At 40.2% G+C, this 20,748-nt stretch overlaps 1 protein-coding gene across 2 annotated transcripts in view; it reads left to right on the top strand.

The window, feature by feature from the left end:
- VPS41 (VPS41 subunit of HOPS complex) overlaps positions 1-20,339 on the top strand; it is a 104,644-nt gene extending 84,305 nt beyond the window's left edge. For both annotated transcript variants that reach the window (XM_062569572.1, XM_062569573.1), the window contains exons 19-29: positions 603-747; positions 1,919-1,960; positions 2,094-2,144; positions 3,425-3,562; positions 6,007-6,061; positions 7,222-7,362; positions 9,051-9,187; positions 14,939-15,038; positions 15,794-15,838; positions 17,286-17,365; positions 18,976-20,339. In XM_062569572.1, the coding sequence (XP_062425556.1) occupies positions 603-747; positions 1,919-1,960; positions 2,094-2,144; positions 3,425-3,562; positions 6,007-6,061; positions 7,222-7,362; positions 9,051-9,187; positions 14,939-15,038; positions 15,794-15,838; positions 17,286-17,365; positions 18,976-19,056 (1,015 nt within the window). In that variant the 3' untranslated portion in view covers positions 19,057-20,339. The remainder of the gene's footprint in view (positions 1-602; positions 748-1,918; positions 1,961-2,093; positions 2,145-3,424; positions 3,563-6,006; positions 6,062-7,221; positions 7,363-9,050; positions 9,188-14,938; positions 15,039-15,793; positions 15,839-17,285; positions 17,366-18,975) is intronic.
- The last annotated feature ends 409 nt before the right edge of the window (positions 20,340-20,748 follow it).

Raw genomic sequence — 20,748 nt, 5'->3', positions numbered from 1 at the left:
GTATTTCAGAATTACCAGAGGAAAAGAAAACAGCACTTTTCTCTTCTGTTTCCAAAGTCACATATTTAAGCTTACTGCCTAGCTGGGAGCATCTGACTGCAAAATGTCTCAAAACTGATCTAGTTTTAGGCTACTTCATACAGGGATAAAGATCTTCAGTTTTCTCAGCCTGATCCCCTTCTCATACTGCTTCTTTGAAGAGAGTAGGCTCACTGTCTATTGCTCTGTTACACTCTGTCCCGAAGTTTTAAGAGAACAATGTGTTTTAGTTCTGAAGTAAATTCCAGTTAGTTTCCACAAATAGAAAGCTAATGTTCTGTGTGGCTTCCCCTGTGGTTTGAAAATAGAGGAAAGTGAAATGCAGAGACCCACAGGACAGAACACAAATGCTGTGATTGCTATAAAAACGGAGTTGAAAATAATCTTGTCCAGTGTTCTTTCCCCTCAGCAAAAGTGAATCATGTCAACTCTTCAGATACTCATCAAATCAAGTAGTATCCGAAGAAGATTTATATCCTGGGGTGAATTTATATTTTCTGTCATAGGGGATTTTCCTATGTTTAGATATGTGGAATCATATGTATCGCATCTTTTTTGATCAGGTATACTTATGACCAGCGCTATGGAAGAGCCCTAGAAATTTACCTGACTCTGAGACACAAAGATGTCTTCCAACTGATCCATAAGCACAATCTTTTCAGTTCTATCAGAGACAAAATTGTTCTTCTCATGGATTTTGATGCAGAGGTATGGTGATTTTTGATGATTCTTGCATTCACTTTCAACTAGAGGTGTTTTAACAGATTAAAAATGAATGGGAGCTATAGACCATTTTGAGGTAAGCAGTGGGTTTCTTATGTCCAGATACATTCTGAGGTAAGCAGAGATTTGCATAGCTTGCAGAGTAGTTGACCCAAGAATTAGGTTTTTCCTTTATGTTTTAACCTGAGTATGACTACTAATGAGAGGAGAGCCAAATCTGAGATCATTACTGTGACTCTCAAGTAAACTTCCTTGGTACTACTCTTTCTAATCAAAGAATAATACTGAGCCAAAAAAGGAGGCAGTGAATTTATTATAAAAAAATAAGTTGAATGTAGTTGCTACTTTTCTTTTTTCACTGCCAATTAATCTGCTTCTGAAAATTTGCAGAGTTACTAACCTAAATTCTAAAAATAAGGAAGTGTGCATATTATACTGAATTCAGTCTTCTTTCTTACCAGCTGGTGCTAAAACCTTATCAAATGTATTTTAGTAAGAGCTTTGGGGGAAGGGTCTATGTGATCCTTGGGTGGATCTGTACCAAAGATGATACTCTTTGATACACCTGTTCTAAACTACTTAAGAGAAGTAATGTATAATTCTTGTTTAATAAATAGAGTAAGTTATGTCAGGAAACGATGTGAAACAAAGTTTGGTCTTGGGAAAGAGGAAGCAGAACTCCTGTGACCACTTTCCTTATCTGATCTCATTTGCTCATGTTACGGTATCTGTGCAGAGAGCCAGGAAGAATCCAGTTGTGAAGCAAGTTGAGTTGCATGTTTCCTATAGTACAGCCAGCATCCTAGTTCTCTTTTGCAATGGGCTAAATAATATTTCAACTGCATTTGGCAGTGGCCTTCTGTGACCCTTGATTCAAAGGGCATCTTTCATCTGCAACGTAAGTGCCCAGTAGTGATTGCTGTTAGTATGGAAACTTAGGAGAAGCATTCTGGAAGAATACATGATGCACTCTCCTGTAATGCAGTGTTGTTACAGAGTGCTGATGTTATGCAAACTGCTCTTCGAACTAATGTTGCTGAAAAGAGTACGTCTGCAATATCCATCGGATACCCATCAGTGAACAAGTGTAATACAGTATAGAGTGAGACAATACGCATAACCTGTTTCTTAACTGGATTCTTTTTCTTCACTTTAGAAAGCAGTAGACATGCTTCTGGATAACGAAGATAAAATTTCTGTGAGTATAAAAAGTTAATCAATTGGCTTGCCCCCTGTGCTTGCTTGTGTTACCCATCCTTCTTTGAGACTTGTGAATGCCATGTTCAACACAGGCTTGCTAAGCTGTTGCTTTTAATATGTTTTTCTTTCAGATTGACAGAGTCATTGAAGAATTAGAAAACAGGCCTGAACTACAGCATGTGGTAAATATTTCTGTATTCTGCTGGTTTCACGTCGAGCTGAATAAATTCTTTCCTGGGTTGCTCTCCTGACATATCTTTTACAGTTTTTGTGGTTATTCTGTCAGTGTGCATGTGACACTGAAATCTCATTGATCACCATGAGCCAAGGTGGCTGCTTTTGCTAATCTGGTTTTAGCACGGCCTTAGCATTTGTAAAATAATTTTAAAACATATTCGTGCAAGATTTTGCTAGCGTACTCTTTGCTTTGTAACATACTGTGAGCTTGCCCTCATGGCCTTACAAGTGCCTGTCTTCTCTGGTCAGTTATGTTTTTGCTTGTAGACCTCCTCAATTCCTGCACAAAATTTGGATTGGATGGTGGGTGCAACTCTGAAGCATATTTTGCTGCTCCACTGAGACAGTGAAGTCCTTGTGTTTCTGAAGCTGCAACTTCCATAGGATTGTACTTGTTTGTCCAGAATTACAGTATCTGTGTAAGGCTGTGGTCCCCCATTGCTATTCTGAGAGCACCTCTTTAGTTTGAAGGTGTTCCCAGTGAAATATGTAATATTTCACATTGATGTTGGGCTGCGTGAAGGCAGGGGTGGGTGTAGTTTAGTGCTGTGTACAAGTGGGGCTCGAGGCATCAATCTCATGGAGACATTGGAGTTATGTAAGAGACCAGATTTTAGCAAGCAGCCCGAGGAAGTAGTCTGCAGCCTAAGAGCTTTACAGAGAAGATGTACTGAGTGTCAATCTACGGAAAGGCTGCACCAGTTTCAAAGTGTAAGAACTGCTTCCTTTGAATAAAAGTGACCCTCCCAGTTATTCTCAGGGCTTCTCTGCTCATCTGGAAGGAAGGAGCTTTCCCCTCTGTTTATAGCTTGAGTTAATAACTCCCTCTATATAGTAAATAATATAGTTTGCATTAATTGGGTTAATACATTTGATGTTGTAAAAACTTGAGCTATGATTTTTCATAGTGGTTAAGCACATCTGCAGTGTTTTATATGACATATTTCTCCAAAATTTTCTGTTAAGTTCAACATATAGTAGTTTCCATGACAGTTTAAGGATAGTTATCAAAGTGCTGTTACAAGCCTCTTTTTACAGAGATGGTTTTGGAGATTGCTGTGATGAAGGTATTTCAGAAAAATACAAAATTAATCTTCTGAATTAGGAACATGGCCAACACAGAGATTAAATCCTAAGAAGGTTATTGAGAAGGACTCTTTTACTGGCAAAATCCAAAAAACATTGTATCAAAATTTGAGTTCGCACTGTCTTTTCTGATTCCTAGTATTTGCACAAGCTTTTCAAAAGAGACCACCATAAAGGTCAACGCTATCACGAGAAACAGATCAGCCTTTACGCTGAATATGATCGTCCAAATTTACTACCGTTTCTCAGAGACAGCACACACTGCCCACTAGAAAAGGTAAGCTCCTGAGATCTAAACACTCTCCCTCGATTTTTTTTTTTATCTGTAGCTTGCATTACTGAAAACTTGTGTGTCTGCTACTGCCCTCTACTGCCAACAGGAGAAATCTTTTGAGTTTGTGATGGTCACTTACAGAGGTTTGATTTGCAGAGTTGACTGACAGCTGACACTTTCCTCCCTTGGCTCACAGGGCTGAAGCCCGGGAGGATTTTTAACGCAGCAGTTCTGAATTCACACTGGATGCACGCCTACATTTTAGTGCCTGTTCTGACTGGACACTGGGTTGTGCTTGCAGAAAAAAAGAATCGTTGCCAAATGTAGTGCTAGCGAGAGTTAGAGATCAAAAACTGAATAGCTGTAACTGAAGGCAAGTGAGTGTTTTTATCTTTGTATTTTAAAGTCCTAAGATCCTTTCAAGTAGTTTACACCATGTAACAGTCTCTAAGCCAGCAAAGCTGAAAATGTTTTGTCTTGTACTTTCACTAGTATACAGAAGGTTTAGGAGTGACATGTCTCCACCTTCCTTAATGTTTCTGCTTTTTGCCTTCTTTGCTCTCCTTCTACTTCTTCCAGAAGTAAAAAGACTATCTTTTCTTTCTGTTTGAATTTAAATGAATTTAATGGAAATTTAAGTTTTCCTCTTCAGCTGCATCAATATCTTGTTATTGTATTTGGTGCTGTTAAGACCTGCTCTGCTCAGCCATTCTGGAAGCTATCTTCTCTGTGTGCGGATATAATGATGACACTGATGGAATATTTTTAAGTGTAATATCAAATACTTCATTTCATGTAGCTGACATTCTAAACAGAGCTGGTGCCATTCGTAGTACCGCTCTTACTTTGCTTGCTTTTGTCAATTGTCAGCTGCCTTTTCCGTGCAGCAGCAGGAGACGCTGGAAAATACTTTGTTAGGACTGCAGACTTGTTCTTCGTTGAAACTGTTGCATGAAACTAGATTGTCCCAGTGTTCTTTTAGGCACTGAGCCCGAGAGGTTTTTAGCCACAGACTTCTGTCCGCAGTGTTGGCTTGCTTATTTTTATTTGTAGCTCTGTACTTTTCCCCCTTAGTTTTTGCCCTATGTATGAATAGAGTGATGATGATTTCACTTGTAAAAATTATAATGGTGGTGCAAGTAGCTTAACTGTGCAGTGATGAGCAATACAGAGAAGCGCTGTATGTAAATGGTGCCAAGAACTGTTGGAGTGTGTGATGCCATAGTGACTGATGTGACAAAAAAGAAATTGATGTTAGGAAGAGAGTCATTTTAACCTTAGTTAACATATTTAAATGTGTTTCAGTAAGAAAGAAGCTAAGGAAAGAAAGATACCACCACTGTCTATACATAACTTTATTGGATTTACCTTCACAAGTGATTTTGTGGGCAACCTTTGCCATACATACACAGTGATGCTTTTTGCTGCAAATCCTTATTCTAAGGAAATAAAGATGGGAACAGAATTTACAAGTACCAATTTCTTCAGTTCCTATTAAGCAGATTCCAGTGCAATGTCTGAATCGTAAAAAACGTAATAGTTGAACAAGTTCGTATTATTTATTACTGTATATAATTGATAAACTAACTAGGAAGAAATCGTTCTTTAAAACCTCACTGGTGACTATAACACACTTATTCAAGTGCAGTTTAGCAAATGTTTTACCAAATCAACATAGAGAAGTGTGTGTTCTCTATTTTCCTCTAGAGGGAGTGTGACAGTCAATAAATGTGCAGCATTGAGATATACTGAAAACCTGGTAATATGTACTTTTAATTTCTCAGTGGAGAGAAAAAGGTGACTATCACCTGTGTTATGTCAACTATGCACAGATTTTGTAACTGCTTGTGGTAATTAGCCATGAGATCTTTAAACCAAATTTGCAGGAAATGCTTCCTCCCTATTCTTTCACACCGGAGTTAAGTTTTCCATTGCATTGTCCTCTTGGAGGCCCCTGGCACAGAGTTTGGAGGACACTCTCCACTTGCCACAAGAATTCTGGTTACCTTCAGAGGCTTATAGACAAGCTGGTACCACGAATGAATGAATGTCAAGTTGCCCTGCATCCCTGTGTCCTTTTAGAGGAGGAAGGTCCTGACAGCAGATAACTGTAATGCTTTTGGATTAACCAACTTTTAGAAGAAAAAAGTTGCCATTAGGTTAAAGCTAGAGATTGGCATAACCCAGACTGAGTTATTTGTATTGTCTCCAGATTTATTAAAACTTAGAGGGGAAGCGGGGGAAAGCTGTAGTGTTTCTCCTTTTAATTAATGCCAGAGGACATGACAGTGCATAGTAAGGGAGCTATAATCCTGTCCAAATGAGTAATGTATCTTCATGAAGAAATATCTTTCAGCCTTTTGTAGCATCTGTGATCAATATGATGTTATGTCACATACTTTCCTGTATTCTCTTCCCCCCCCCCCCCGACTCCTCTTAAATTCCAGGCTCTTGAGATCTGCCAACAGAGGAACTTTGTAGAAGAGACGGTCTATCTTCTGAGTGAGTAACTTTTCCTGGTGATAAATTACTACATGCTTTTAATCTCGTCATAAAGTTGAAGCTGGGAAAATGTGTGATGTGCTGTCTGCTATCACTTAACATGCTTTCCCAAAGGCAAAGCTCGGTATGTGGTCAGTGGAACCAACTGACGCGATCTGGAAAATAAAACAAAGCGCTGGGCTACGTATAATATCTCCTAACTTCATGTATTGGGTTATTGTGTTTCTGATTTAAGGTTTGTTTTTTGTTTGGGTAGATTTGTTTTTGTGGGCAGAGGGCTGGGGTTTTGGTTTTATTAGGAGGGGGGAGTGGTTTTTGAAACAATCTCCAAGTGGAGAGTGATCCTGTTTGTTTCATTTCTATCCTCTCCAAATTTTTTGTTCTGAGTACATCTCATAACCTTAATATTACTCTTGCTGAGATGGAAGATTTATGCTACTTATTTATTTATTTATTTTTAATTGTAAATGAACTGCCGCAGTCGAGTAAAGAATGCATCTCTGGATGGAAGACATCATTAAGCCTAAGATTTTTATGTATGTTTATTGGAGTGATGGAAACATTCCAATATCATCTAACTCATAATTGTTTTAATAAGAAAAGTGTTCTGTGGGCCAGTTGAGCGCGGAGTAACCTGTGTTCTAAAAAAAGCACAAGTTTGGCATGGGTTTACTTAATAGTTCACACAACTTCCACTGCTCCTTCATCTTCCATCCTTTCATTTTCCATGGATGTAATCTGCACTGTATTTATGAGGAAAGTGTGGTCATGTAGGATCTTAATAGGGGGTAAACCACGTTACAGTCTGCCTGTGCACACACAGGCATGCACACACTCCCTGTTGTTATATTAGATGTAGCTGCAGTTCAGACCACCCCCCTAATATGACCTAATGCGTAGTTAAGAAAGACTTCAGGTCTCAGTTCAGCAAAGTGCTCCAAGCACATATTCAGGTTGCATCGACTGCTCAGAGATGTGCATCTGCTCACAAGGAAGTGAGATTAGGTTTGTGCTTGGACAAATTAGTCTGAGGCAGCTTCACACTTCCAAAATTCTTGTGTAAAGGTTTGCAATTCTTGCAAACCTTCTCAATACTTACTAATTCTCAGTGCTTTAGAATTTCTAATCTCTTTACTTTTTTTTTTCTTTTTTCCTTCTAGGCAGAATGGGTAACAGCCGCAGTGCCTTGAAGATGATAATGGAAGAATTGCATGATGTGGATAAGGCTATTGAATTTGCCAAGGAGCAAGATGATGGAGAACTTTGGGAAGACCTCATCTTATATTCTATCGACAAACCACGTAAGCAGGCTAGTTTCTCAGCAGTCTTGCATGTGTATTTTTTTGTGGAATACAATTGCAAGTGAAGGATTGAATTATCCTTGCGCCTGCTAGAGAAGGTATTTATGAAGGGCCTGGGAAGTGTGCTTGTTTGTGAAGCACAACATAGCTGTCCTGCTGGGCTTAAAATCTTTCAGTAAGGCAGCATGTGGGCGTGCTACAGAATGGGTACTTAGGCATCTAATGTTTGACTAAGCTCTGAATAATTGTGTTAAAAGCAGAAATTGATGAGAGAATCATGCTTTTAATTGGACAGAATATGAGGCTACATTTTTTCAGACACGTTCAAAACTCAGTCTGCTGTCTTGGTGAAGATGTTGCGTATTCTGTTTAGTGCAGCTGTTTCTCTTTGAAATTCTGAAAATTGAAGGACCTGCTGTATCTTTCTGCACTTTCAGAAAAGTAACTATGCAGTTTTCTCACTGTGGCAAGAAGAGAAAATCTGTAACTGTTAGTGCATTTTGCCCTTCACCCATGATACAAACATCTACTAAATTCAGATAGATACTGTCAGAATCTCTTAATCATAGAATCATAGAATGGTAAGGTTGGAAGGGACCTCTAGAGATCATCTAGTCCAACCCTCAGCATAGCCCATATAGGAGTTGAACCCGCGACCTTGGCATTAGCAGCACCATACTCTAACCAACTGAGCTAAACCTGCCCACAAATCAATACCAGTTTTGTTCAGGAGGCAGATTTCAAAGCTCAGATGACTAAGAAAAAAGAGCATTAATTTAACTTTAGACTACGTAAGTTTTTCACTCTGTTCTGGGGCTTTAAATCAAGTGTTCGAAGTCTCTGCTGGGATCCCTTTTCAGCAGAATTGAATATCTTCTAGAATTAGCATGAGAATACATATCTTTTCATCACTAGACCACTAATTCTGATGAGAAGGGCAACCAAAATCTATTACTACGTTGTAAGAATGGTATTTTTCAAGTTACCTGACCAACAGAAACCTCTACTTGGAAGCAGTTCACTAGAAGTGAGACTGATTAATACAATTAGCAACATACGTTTAGAGGAAAGGGGATTCAAAGCTTTCTATCAGGCCCATCTGCTCTCTGCAGAGAAATTCAAGTGGTCTTCCTCAGTTTTGAGGAGTGAAGAAAAACATAGCCATGAGGTTCCTCCTAGTATTTCGTTTAGCTAGTTGCACTCTAAATAGCAAAAGGCTTCTTCATCTCTCTCCCTACTGCTTCGAAATACTTGTTTCCTTTGAGTTAGCTTAAGGACTTGAAAATCTGCTTTTAAACCCTGCAATAAAGAAAGGGATGTTCACATAATGAAGTTCATCTTATGCCTCCATTTACTGGAGTGCTTATTTGTACTGAATTGAAATGCATTATTTACTTGTGTTTTTGATAACTTACTCTGGATACTCTGACATCTGTTTTCAGAATACCCGAGAAGTTCTGTGAATTGCCAAACTCTGCATCCTTCTTTCTTCTCCAAAGACCTATATTCAAATAATATAATTGCAAGAAACATATGAGGGGTATATAGAAGAAGCTCAATGTTATCTTTTAGTGCTAACTGCCATAGAATCAGCCAAAATGACAGCTGTCACTGAAGAATCCTTTCGTCAGGTGTTTTGCTGGATTTTTTTTTTTTTTTTTAATAACCTTGTGTCGTGGTTTTAACAGCTTTTATTACCGGTTTGTTGAACAATATTGGAACACACGTTGATCCCATTCTTTTGATCCACCGGATTAAGGAAGGCATGGAGATTCCTAATTTGAGAGACTCGCTAGTGAAAATTCTTCAGGACTACAACTTGCAGGTAAATGTTGCATCTGTCCTGTGACACTCATTTTCAGAGAGAGCAAAACCACTTTGCCATTGAAAAGCATAAAACCTGGCCATCATGAAGGTTTGTTTATTTTGTTAGGACTTCTGTCCTGTGACTCTGTCACTGTGAGTTGACACAAAACTTCTGACAAGAGGCGCAGAAATACGTCAAGACTATAAAATAGTCTCTTCTCTTGATAGTTTCAAGCTCCTCTAAATTTATTCCATGCTGTCATAAACCTGATGTGCAAGTGGAACTGGAAGGATCTTGGATAATTTGTACCATGTTATGTTGCCAACCTGTCCTAGATTGGAAATCTGCTCTGACCATTGTGCTTTTTTCTTTTCTTTCCTTTTTTTTTTTTTTTTTTTTTTGTTATTCCAAGTTTCATACATGAGGCAGTACATAAGGTACACATGCAAAATCAATCACCAGGTTTCAGATCCATATGTTAAGTGTCTTATATTAACTAAAAGATGACAAACTTGTAAACTCAAATTCACATGCCTGTCTGTTGTGCAGAATGTAGTGACATTTATGTCACTATATATATATATATATATATATATATATATATATATACACATATACCATATACCACATATACCACATAAAACCACATACATATATATGTGTGTATATACATATATATATATATATATATATATATATATAAAAGACTGCTCCTTGGCTTATGGGAGTTCTTATCCCAGTGTAATTGCACAGATCTGTGCAGTTCCCTACATGGCTGGTTTTGTTGCACGTTTTAAGAACTTGAGGAGCGCCCTATAACATTCTTGCAGGTAACAAAGGAGAAATGTCGCACTGCACACTTGATATCTCTCTGCTACCAAAGAAGGCCCAAACCTGAGTTCTCTAAGACAGTGCTCTGTACTTTTCTCTCCTGAGAGTAAGGACTGAGCAGTTTAAATGCCCCTAGTGTAATGGTGTGGAGTCCAAGAAAACATAGCCTTGTAAGTAGATAAAACTACAGTTGGCTGAATCTCATAAACATTCATTTTTCATCTGCTGTTACTCTTTGGACATTGCAGCAAACAGGTAAGTTTGATTGTTGTCATCAAGGTCATGGTCTCCTACTAGGCCAGACTAAGCCTAGACGTGCTTGAGCTTTCACTGATACCAGAAAGAAGCCTTTTAAAAAGACAACAAAGCGTGCTCTTTTTTTTTTTTTTTTTTGGTATTGTATGGAGTTTAGACATAAATTTCAGTATTTCAAAGAAGCATTTTAAATGTCATGTTCTCCTGTATACCCATTACGTGCAAGGTAATGTTAGCTAAATAGTATACTGCATTTAAACTGTTTAATGTTAGTCTTATCACTGTCAATACCCTGCTACTTGTGCTGCTGGTGCTACCATTTCTGCAGTCTGTTGACATCAAAATGGAACTTTTTTTGTATACCTGCAAGCAGAATGAGGAAGTGCTGCTTGCAAAGCTGCAGTTTTAGATAAAGGCAAAGTGTTGTGTGGCTTCAGCCAAAGCTGATGAAGTGGTTTGGTCAAGTTTTGGGGAGGGAAAAATGGTTTTTGTCTTCAAACAGATTTTAACAAAATTATTTGGGGATTAAAAGTATGTATACAATTTCCAGAGTGATACCTAAAATTATTTGCTGTTAGCACTGAAATGCTTCATGGAGGTAGGAAGGGGTAAGGGGAGAGTCATATAGAGAGGGTAGTCAATAAAACACAACTCGGTTTGGGGGCCTCCAACGGGTGCATGCTGCTGGGGGACCCCCGTACACCCTTCCTGGGAAACCTGCATGTATGACTGCCTCTCTGAAATGCCTGTACACCGATGCACACAGCATGGGGAACAAACTGGAGGACCTGGAGATCTGTGTACGGTCACAGGGCTGTGATTTCATTGCAGTCACAGAGACATGGTGGGATAGCTCACATGACTGGAACGCTGTCATGGATGGCTACGTGCTTTTTAGGAGAGGCAGGAGAGGGAGGCGAGGTGGTGGAGCTGCTCTTTATGTGAGAGAGCAACTGGAATGCATCGAGCTCTGCCTGGGGGTGGAGGAGGAGGAGGAGGCAGTCGAGAGCTTATGGGTACAGATCAAAGGGCAGGCTAACATGGGGGACACTGTTGTGGGTGCCCTGATGGACCTTGTCCTAACCAACAAAGAGGGACTGGGTGGAGACGTGAAGGTTGGGGGCAGCCTTGGCTGCAGTGACCACGAGATGGTGGAATTCTGGATCCTGCAGGAAAGAAGTAAGGCAACAAGCAAGACTGCAACCCTGGACTTCAGGAGAGCAGACTTTGGGCTCTTCAGAGACCTGCTTGGAGGAGTCTCATGGGTTAAGGCCCTAGAAGGAAGGGGAGTGCAGGAGAGCTGGCTAGTATTCAAGCTCAAGAGCAGTGAATCCCTAAGAGTAAGAAGCCCAGCAAAGTGGGTAGGAGACCTGCATGGGTGAGCAAGGAGCTCTTGGCCAAATTCAGACAAAAGAAGAAAGTACACTGAATGTGGAAGAGGGGACAGGCTACCTGGGAGGATTACAGGAATGCAGTCAGAGTATGTGGAGATGAAGTGAGGAAGGCTAAGGCCCATTTGAGTCTGGCAAGGGATGTTAAGGACAACAGGAAGGGCTTCTTCAAATACATCAGTAGCACCACTACTGAATGGGGCAGGGGTCCTGGTGACAGGAGATACTGAATGCCTTCTTTGCTTCAGTCTTCACTGCTAAGGGCAGCCCCCATGAATCCCAGAGCCTGGATGTGAGGGAGAAAGTCCAGAGAAGGGAAGACTTTGCTTTGGTTTAGGAGGATAGGTTTAGAGATCTGCTGGGCAGGCTTGACATCCACAAATCCATGGGCCCTGATGGGATGCACCCACGGGTACTGAGGGAGCTGGCGGATGTTGTTGCCAGGCTGCTCTCCATCATCTTTGAAAGGTCCTGGAGAACTGGAGAGCTGCCTGAGGACTGGAAGAAAGCCAATGTCACTGCAGTCTTCAAAAAGGGCAGAAGGACCCAGGCAACTATAGGCCCGTCAGCCTCACCTCCATCCCTAGAGAAGTGATGGAACAGCTCATTCTGGATGTCATCTCCAGGCATATGGAGGAAAAGAAGGCGATTGGGAGTAGCCAGCATGGATTCACCAAGGGGAAATCCTGCTTAACCAATCTGATAGCCTTCCGTGATGGAGTGACTGGCTGGGTAGATGAGGGCAGAGCAGTGGACATTGTGTACCTTGACTTCAGCAAGGCTTTTGACACTGTCTCCCATAACATCCTCCTAAAGATAGGCTCAGGAAGTGTGGGTTAGACAAGTGGACAGTGAGGTGGATTGAGAACTGGCTGAAAGGCAGAGCTCAGAGGGTCGTCGTCAGTGGCGTGGAGTCCAGTTGGAGGCCTGTGGCTAGTTGCGTCTGCCAGGGCTCAGTACTGGGTCCCATCCTGTTCAACTTCTTCATCAATGGCCTGGATGAGGGGACGGAGTGCCTCCTCAGCAAGTTTGCTGAGGATACCGAGCTGGGAGGAGTGGCTGACACACCAGAGGGCTGTGCTGCCATTCAGAGAGACCTGGACAGGCTGGAGAGCTGGGCAGAGAGGAACCTCCTGAGGTTCAACAAGGGCAAGTGCAGAGTCCTGCACCTAGGGAAAAATAACCATAGGCACCAGTACAAGCTAGGGGCTGACCTTCTGGAGAGCATCTCTGCAGAGAAGGACCTGGGAATGCTGGTGGATGACAGGTTGACCATGAGCCAGCAATGTGCCCTTGTGGCCAAGAAAGGCCAGTGGTCTCCTGGGGTTTATTAGGAAGAGTGTTGCCAGCAGGTGGAGGGAGGTGATCCTGCCCCTCTCCTCAGCCCTGGTGAGGCCTCATCTCAAGTACTGCGTCCAGTTCTGGCCTCCTCAGTACAAGAGAGACCTGGAGCTACTGGAGAGAGTCCAGCATAGGGCTACGAGGATGATCAGAGGGCTGGAGCCTTTGCCCTATGAGGAATGGCTGCAAGAGCTGGGCCTGTTTAGCCTGGGGAAGAGAAGCCTGAGGGGGGGATCTTATCAATGTGTATAAGTACCTGAAGGGAGGGTGTCAAGAGGACAGGGACAAACTCTTTTCAGTTGTCCGGTGTGACAGGACAAGAGGCAATGGGCAGAAACTGAAGCACAGGAAGTTCCGCCTGACTGTGAGGGGGAATTTCTTCCCTGTGAGAGTGACGGAGCACTGGAAGAGGTTGCCCAGAGAGGTTGTGGAGTCTCCTTGGCTTGCTGGATGCAAGCCTGTCTAACATGCTGTAGGTGCCTCTGTTTAAGCAGGGGGGTTGGACTAGATGATCTCCAGAGGTCCCTTCCAACCTTAGTGATTCTATGATTCTATGAACTGACATTTTTCTGTACTTGAAATAGAATCTTGCCTTTCTCTTTTGTCTTTGGATAAAGTTGGAAGGGGGAAAAAATGCACTCAGATAGCTCCTGAGATTACTGCAGATAAAAATGATAAATTTTCTAAATGTTTGTTTTGCAGAGCTGCATTCAGTTTCTTGTGGTCTGAATTGTTTTATACCTTTGTGTATCTATTACTGGAGAATGATTCACCCACTGATATGCCCAGTTTTAAATGTTTGAAGTGTTACTCAATCTTAATTTTTAGATGTATTGCAGATATGCAGTCTTAACTGAATGCCACTCTTGGCAGTCCATCATGATCAATTCATGGTGCACATGTAAGAGATGAATTTTTGGACAGTGTTCATCTGACTGTAAAATCTATTTTACTCCTTTTCTAGTAGTTACACTAGCTGTTACTATTTTTAGTATGCTCAGTGTCTCCTGTAGCACAAATAACCAGGAGGAAGGAGTGGACACTCCTTATACCACTTTTTTTTTAGCTGGATTCTCCAGCAGAAACATGATTGTGAGCTGCTTTGAAAACCCTTTCCAGAGGAGTTGTGGTCTTGGAAAATGAATTTCCAAGCCGTTCATATGATACAGGGAGGGAAAGAAATATTCCACATGACTCATTTAGGTTTGTCATATTTTCATAAACTTGCCCTATGCTATTGAAATTGAGATATCCTTCTTTTGCAGATGTCCTTTTCTGCCTCATTAGGCCTAGTGAACTAATACTCTGTGTAATTTGACACCCTTGGTTCCTAATGAAAAAAAAAGCTAATGAAAAATACTAAATAAGTAAAAAGGGAGAAGAGATTTTTGCTAAGAAGGAACAAACTATGGACCTTTACTTACTTATATAGACATTCAATACTGCTTACAAAATGGCATCACGTCAGGAAAATGTGTTTGACCAAAATAAACTTTGAATTGCTGTGTGTTTAGAAAGGTTTAGCCGCTGCCTTTCCTAGGTAGGCAGGAAAGATGTTGGGGGCGGAGGAAGCTTTGGTACGGTTTGGAAGCTAATTGTGAGAGGCAATATAAAAAAAATGCATCAGATGTATTTTGTTACGAAACCCTCATAACAAGACGACCATTTATATGATTGCAGTATATTTATAGAAGACTTTTCTTTTTTCTTCTTAATATATAGTGTGTTTTCGTTTTTTTCGTTTAAGTAATGGTGGACGTGGTAGTGATGAAGATTCCTTCTTCCTTTCTTTTTTAGTCTCAGCATGAAGGTATAATAGTTTCAAAAGACTAAAACATTCCTTATCTCCTCATGTTCTCTGTGGCAGCAAAACCCTGGAGGTGGCTTGCAGAGATAGTTGATATGCGCATCTATTCAACGTTGGCTGTATTTTGTGTTCTTTGCACAATAGATCCTGCTACGGGAAGGTTGCAAGAAGATCCTTGTTGCCGACTCTCTTTCCTTACTGAAAAAAATGCATCGAACTCAGATGAAGGGTGTTCTAGTGGATGGTGAGTACCCAAGATATGTGGTAACCTTCAAGGTTTTGAAAGTTTGGTTTATAGACCTCGGTCACATGTGGGTCCACTTTGGAAGTTGTTCAAAATCCTAAGTATTCCCCTTTGCAGAGGAAGCATTTGTATCTCAAAAGGCCCAGTCCCAGCATGCAGCTCTTCCTCTTGATCTGCCTTTCCTCAGCCAGTAAGGTATTGCATCTTGCAAGTTGTCTATAAAGACGAAAAATGCTACATGCCAACAAGGATGCTCAGGTGATAATCTGCAACCAAAGTAAAAGCTAAAAGATAGCTTTTAGAAATAATTGAAAGTATTTTCTGAGGCACTAATGACACGTGTGAGCAGTGGTGTAATTCACAAGAGGTGCATGCTAGTACTAAGAGGCAAGAGCTGATGGAAAGACAGAGGATCAGAGCTTCTGGTACAAAATACTGCCCAGAAATCAGCCACTTGGCCTTTCTTGCTTTTTGTGCATTTGCTGGTGCCTGTGCAGCTCTTATCTCTGACAGCCCAGCTGCTGAGGTTCTGCCTTCACCACAGTCAGAGGATCTAAACATTTTTCAGGCCATTCAAGAACTATGGTTTCCATATTGCTCTTAAAATACCGAATGAAGGATATTAAAATTAAAGTAAATATTTTAAGACCAAGATCCATTTTTTTAATAGCAATATGTTGATGCCTCTTTTATATAAACTAAAACATATAGCTTGTTAACAGAATAGTTATGAGTTTATTTTTATTTTTTTCCAGAGGAGAATATCTGTGAATCATGCCTTTCTCCAATACTTCCTTCAGGTAGGATGTTTTTTCAGAAGAGAAAACTGTTGTCTAGGTTTATTTTTAGAGGAAATACCATATATTATTATCCATAGAAATACACAATAGTGCCCCTTGGTAATCACCTTAAATTTCAGTCTGTTGTGCACAGGTTTTTTATGACCCATAACATGGGAGTGAAGTCTAACTAGAGCTTTTGTGTTGCAGTACACCTAGATTGTTTTTCTGATTTCTTACTCATCTTTGATTTATCTTCTATTTTGAAATATATGGAGTGGAAGGCAACTTTAATTCCATCAGTGTATATGCTATTGCCATCAAATCCTGTACAAGTCTGTTGTCTGACTTCAACTGAACTTTTAGACTCTGAAGTTTCCTGGAATATACCTCATGTCTGAATGAGTGGAAGCTCTTGGCTTCAGTCATTGCTGTCATATTTGAAACAACTTGTAACAGACTGTAATTTTAAAACATCTTCTAAAATTAAGTCTTGAATCTAGAAATTCAGTATATTAAAGATGTACATTCTGCAAGGGAACTGTAATGCCAAATTAACAATATAGATGTTGGACAGCTAAAGCAGTACAATAGCTTGATCAGGAGAATATCTGTTATCACATCTCCGAACAAAAGTACCTAAGAAAATAATACATAGATCCACTAATTTTTTCTTTGCCAAGTGTGGATATCCTAGTAGAATGACTTCTAGTTTTTGAATCTGAATTTTACTGGTTATGTTTAAAAATAAAAATAAACAAAAAACCACACCCCACACACGCATGTGCATGCACACCCCACACCCACCAAAAAGACCGCCAACCCTCCCCTGCTGCAATGTTAAAAGATAACTATGCTTTGATCACACGCTCCAACGTGAAGACCAGAGCAGACACACCGGTAGAAAACCTGGCAGAACTGAAAGCGCCAGTGCCTTGGGTTGTGTATACTGAGCAAGTGAGAGTCAAGGACTGTAGTGTGGATGATGGATATGTAATGATGAATGAGATAATAATTCTTGGAATATGTATGTGTTGTATGTAGGCTCCTAGTTGGGGGTAAGTATTCATCTGCGAATCAAAAGGCACATTGCCGCCCTCATGAGTACAACAGTTTCTTGCTAACCTGTATTCAGAGTGACTGAATTATATGGAGTTAGATTACTCTCCCCCTTCCCAAATTCATTATATCATGCATACTGTCATGAAAAACATCAGTTAGAAAGGTTGGCAGCATTTAAGCCACAGAACACTACTGTCTTGTAACTCCACCACCGGGCCCTATGACCTGAAAGCATCGCTCTGCATGGTTTCTACAAATGACCTTGAGTAATATGGAAATAAATTAGATTGAGAGAGGTCACCTTATGTTTCTACATGTATAATGGCAGGCAAGCAGGTACTGCTATAGCCACTGAATTCTGTGTTTCCTTGTCCCGTTGTAATAGTTTCACTTGTTCTTTTCCCAGATGCATCCAAGTCATTCAGCGTGGTAGTGTTCCACTGCAGACACATGTTTCACAAAGAGTGCCTCCCCGTCTCCAACACAGTAAGGAACTGGCTTAGTCTCTCTATTAAAAGACCAAAGGACAAATTATTTGCTTTTGTAATCTGTGGAGAAGCACATGGGTCTGTGGGGATTATAATGTGATTATAGTAGTTCTTTTGATAATACCCCGCAGTATGTGATTAGGGAAAGAGAAGGTGGTTAGCTCCACTGCAACCAAAAAACACTGAATTTAGAAAGAAATTGCTGCTGTTCAAGAAGTCTTTTAGCACTTTCTGCAGTCTAACTGTGAAATGCAGCTTTGAAACATACAAGGGATATGAACTGTTTGAATTTATTATGTTTTTTCCACTGCATCTCTAAAAGTATGTTAATTAAAAGCAAGAATGAAGATATTTTCCCAAATGAGTCATATTAAATGATTCTGACCTGGAAGGAAGGGGGAAAGAAAAAGTTTCAGGGAGTAAGTACTTAAATATCTTTGTAATTTTTTTTATGCTCAGAATATATCTTTCTTCCTCAGGGAATCAAATTATTTCAATGAAAACAAACAACGAGGAAGTAATTTCTAGATATAAGCACGTTTGAATTTAGAAATGGAATCTTTGGAATGGTAACAAAAGCACAAAGGAAGTGGAATTTAAGCTTTTCTGATTGTGTCTCCCTCACTTGAAATGAATGTTTAGTAAAAAGTAGCTTTGGTGAATCACTTTGAATCAGCAAGTAACATATTAGGCAAAGTGTTTGTAGCCACATGCTACAGTATGTATACTCAAATATGTTAAGAAATTTTAATGAGTTAACTTACTTGCCAATATAAAGCTCCTCTCAACATTTTTCTTTTAGTTTTGTTAATAGTTTGCTAGTAAATATTTTTTCAAGAAATATTACCAGAAATTTGGTTCTCTGAGGAATAATCTAGAATTTACGTGACATTCTCAGTTTGGGAGCGGGGGGACTGGGTAACATGTCAGTTGATTTTTAAACGTGACATGTGTTGCGTAATAAATATGCTATATTACGTAGTCACACATAGGTGTCAGAATACATCTGTACTGTGTTCTCCCCAGCTATACTGTTTCTTGGCCTTAGGCGGTCAGTTGAGTTACTGGTACGTTTCCTGGAGTACTGGTACTGAGAGGAAAGTAATGCCTGCACAAAGCACCACGCAGGGCTAAACACAGGAAGTAACGATGAACACATGTGCTCACTTGATGGCTTTCAGGCCAAATCCTCAGCTGCTGAAAATCTGTGGAGCAATATCCAAAGGCAGAGCTGTGGCTAAGACACCCGAGGGTCAGTGGAGCTGGGCCAGCATGCTGAGGGACTTGGTCTCCTCTTTTTTCACACAAGTAATCAGAGGCACTTTGACTCCATATTTGTCATCTCTGTTGTGGAGCAAATTTGACTTTACTGTCCTGGAGACTCTTGGCGTGAATGGCGAGGTGCCCTGCTCTTTGACTCCAGACCAGCTGTTTTCCTGCATTCCGCTGTATGACCTTCCTCCACCTACCCACGAGTATGTCCTGTTGGGGACAGCCTTACTGGGAACAGTAATATTTAGAAAGGTGCTAGCAACTTTGATTTGTCTGTCTTGATTCTGACTTGGCTACATTTCCCTAAGAGCTTCCTGTTTTCTTTTCTATTTCCAGGTCTCTCCTGTTCAGTTCTGCAACATCTGTAGTGCCAAACACAGAGGGCCCGGAAGCGCAATTCTGGAGATGAAGAAATAGCACTCCTACAGCTCTCTAAGTCAGTCTGTGACACCACTTCTGTTAGGGTCACAAGGGGCCACTGTATTTTCTGCTAGTCATCCTAGTTGCTGTATATAATTCTGACTGTTATTTAAACGTGCTCGCTTTAAGTTATCTGCCACTTATTGAGCGTTTTCTGGAAAGAGAAAATGATGAGATCTCTAGTAACTCCGTGTTAAGCAATTCATATTTAGCTGTTCCTGTGCTCAGGTTGTTCTTTACTAAATACAGAAAGTGGAAAAGATAAATTAAACAGAGGGAAGAAAACAGTTTGGAAATTTGTGATTAATATCAGTTAACGTGCTTCACAGTTTGGGGCCATTATCAGGGTCATAGTTAAATACTGTAGGTAAAGATGAATTACTGTGAATTCAGCTCACCAAACTACTTAGTCTTGTTTCAGTCTTTCCTGGACTGTTTAACTTGAGACCCAGGAGGAGCCTGACTGCTTTCACAGGAACTGCTTCCCAGCTTGAAGCCACCTGTGTGCTAAATCATATATTTAATTAGCAAGTTCACTAACTGTTAATTCTACACACTGAGAATGTACATTGGCTATATGGTTACACATTCATAATTTGTTATAAACTGGTTATTTTGTCCATTGATCTTCATAGTGCAGCATTTAAACAGGTGGGATTTTCTTATGTTAAACCTATCCTGAAACTTTAAATGACGGCAGTAGGTCTTTATACTTCTTAGAGAGAGAACAGTCAAGAAACCTATTTGGTTGTTAACGAAAAAACACATTTATTTTTAGTTTGGCCAGTGTTCTGTGATGCAAAGGAGTTGATATTTCAGAATTTCTTCATAGTAATGAAATCTCTCTCTAATGTTCTCTGATGAAATTAAAGACCTGTTTCCAAAGAAGAGTCACATTTCAGAACTGCCAAGATATTTTCCCTTTTTTTTATAGCTGAACTTTGAAAGGAAAAAGGCATTGTTCCAACAGCAAATTGTGAGATTCAAACAAGTAGTTAACATCACAGTTTTTGAAACAGCAGTAGAGTGATACTGCAGTGTACCTGTAAAACTGGAAAATGTAGCACTTTGGAGCTTTTCCCTCAGTCCCGTAGATGTTACACCTTCAAATAACCTGTGTCATGGAAAACTGGGTTTCCAGCTTGTGTGAATTCATGCTATTCTACTGATATCATCCAGGCATTTGGCTGAGCTGGCCTAGTAATCCAGTATGTGATTTTATTGTCCTCTGTTTACATCTGTATGACTGATACTGGAATAAAATGTTAAGTATATTAAAATACTATGTTTTACTTTGTACAGTTACAGAAGACAGAGCTGTGAGTAGAAGGGTGGACCTCTCAAATACACAACCGTAATATTCTATCATGATAATACAGCTAAGAAAAAATAAGAGATGGTGCACATTATTTGCAGATTTGCAGCAGATTAAACAAGAAAAGACAGCCAGAGCAGGAACTTAGTAGTGCAGGTGACAGTCTGCATCCATCAGGCTTCACTCATAGGAACGGCAGCCTGGCTCTGTAGCAGTTCATTTGCAGTGGCTCATATACATTGCTAGGTGTGTTGTTCATTTATCCCTTCTTTACCACACTTACTTATTGGAAAAGTCATTGATTTTTTTCTAAACTAAATACTCCAGTAAGTCCAAGGGTTGTTTAATCATGATATTTGAGCAACTGTGTGCCA

This window comes from Rhea pennata, chromosome 2 (assembly GCF_028389875.1).
Source record: "Rhea pennata isolate bPtePen1 chromosome 2, bPtePen1.pri, whole genome shotgun sequence".
NCBI classification, from domain to species: domain Eukaryota; kingdom Metazoa; phylum Chordata; class Aves; order Rheiformes; family Rheidae; genus Rhea; species Rhea pennata.
This window is presented reverse-complemented; position numbering and strand designations above follow the sequence as displayed.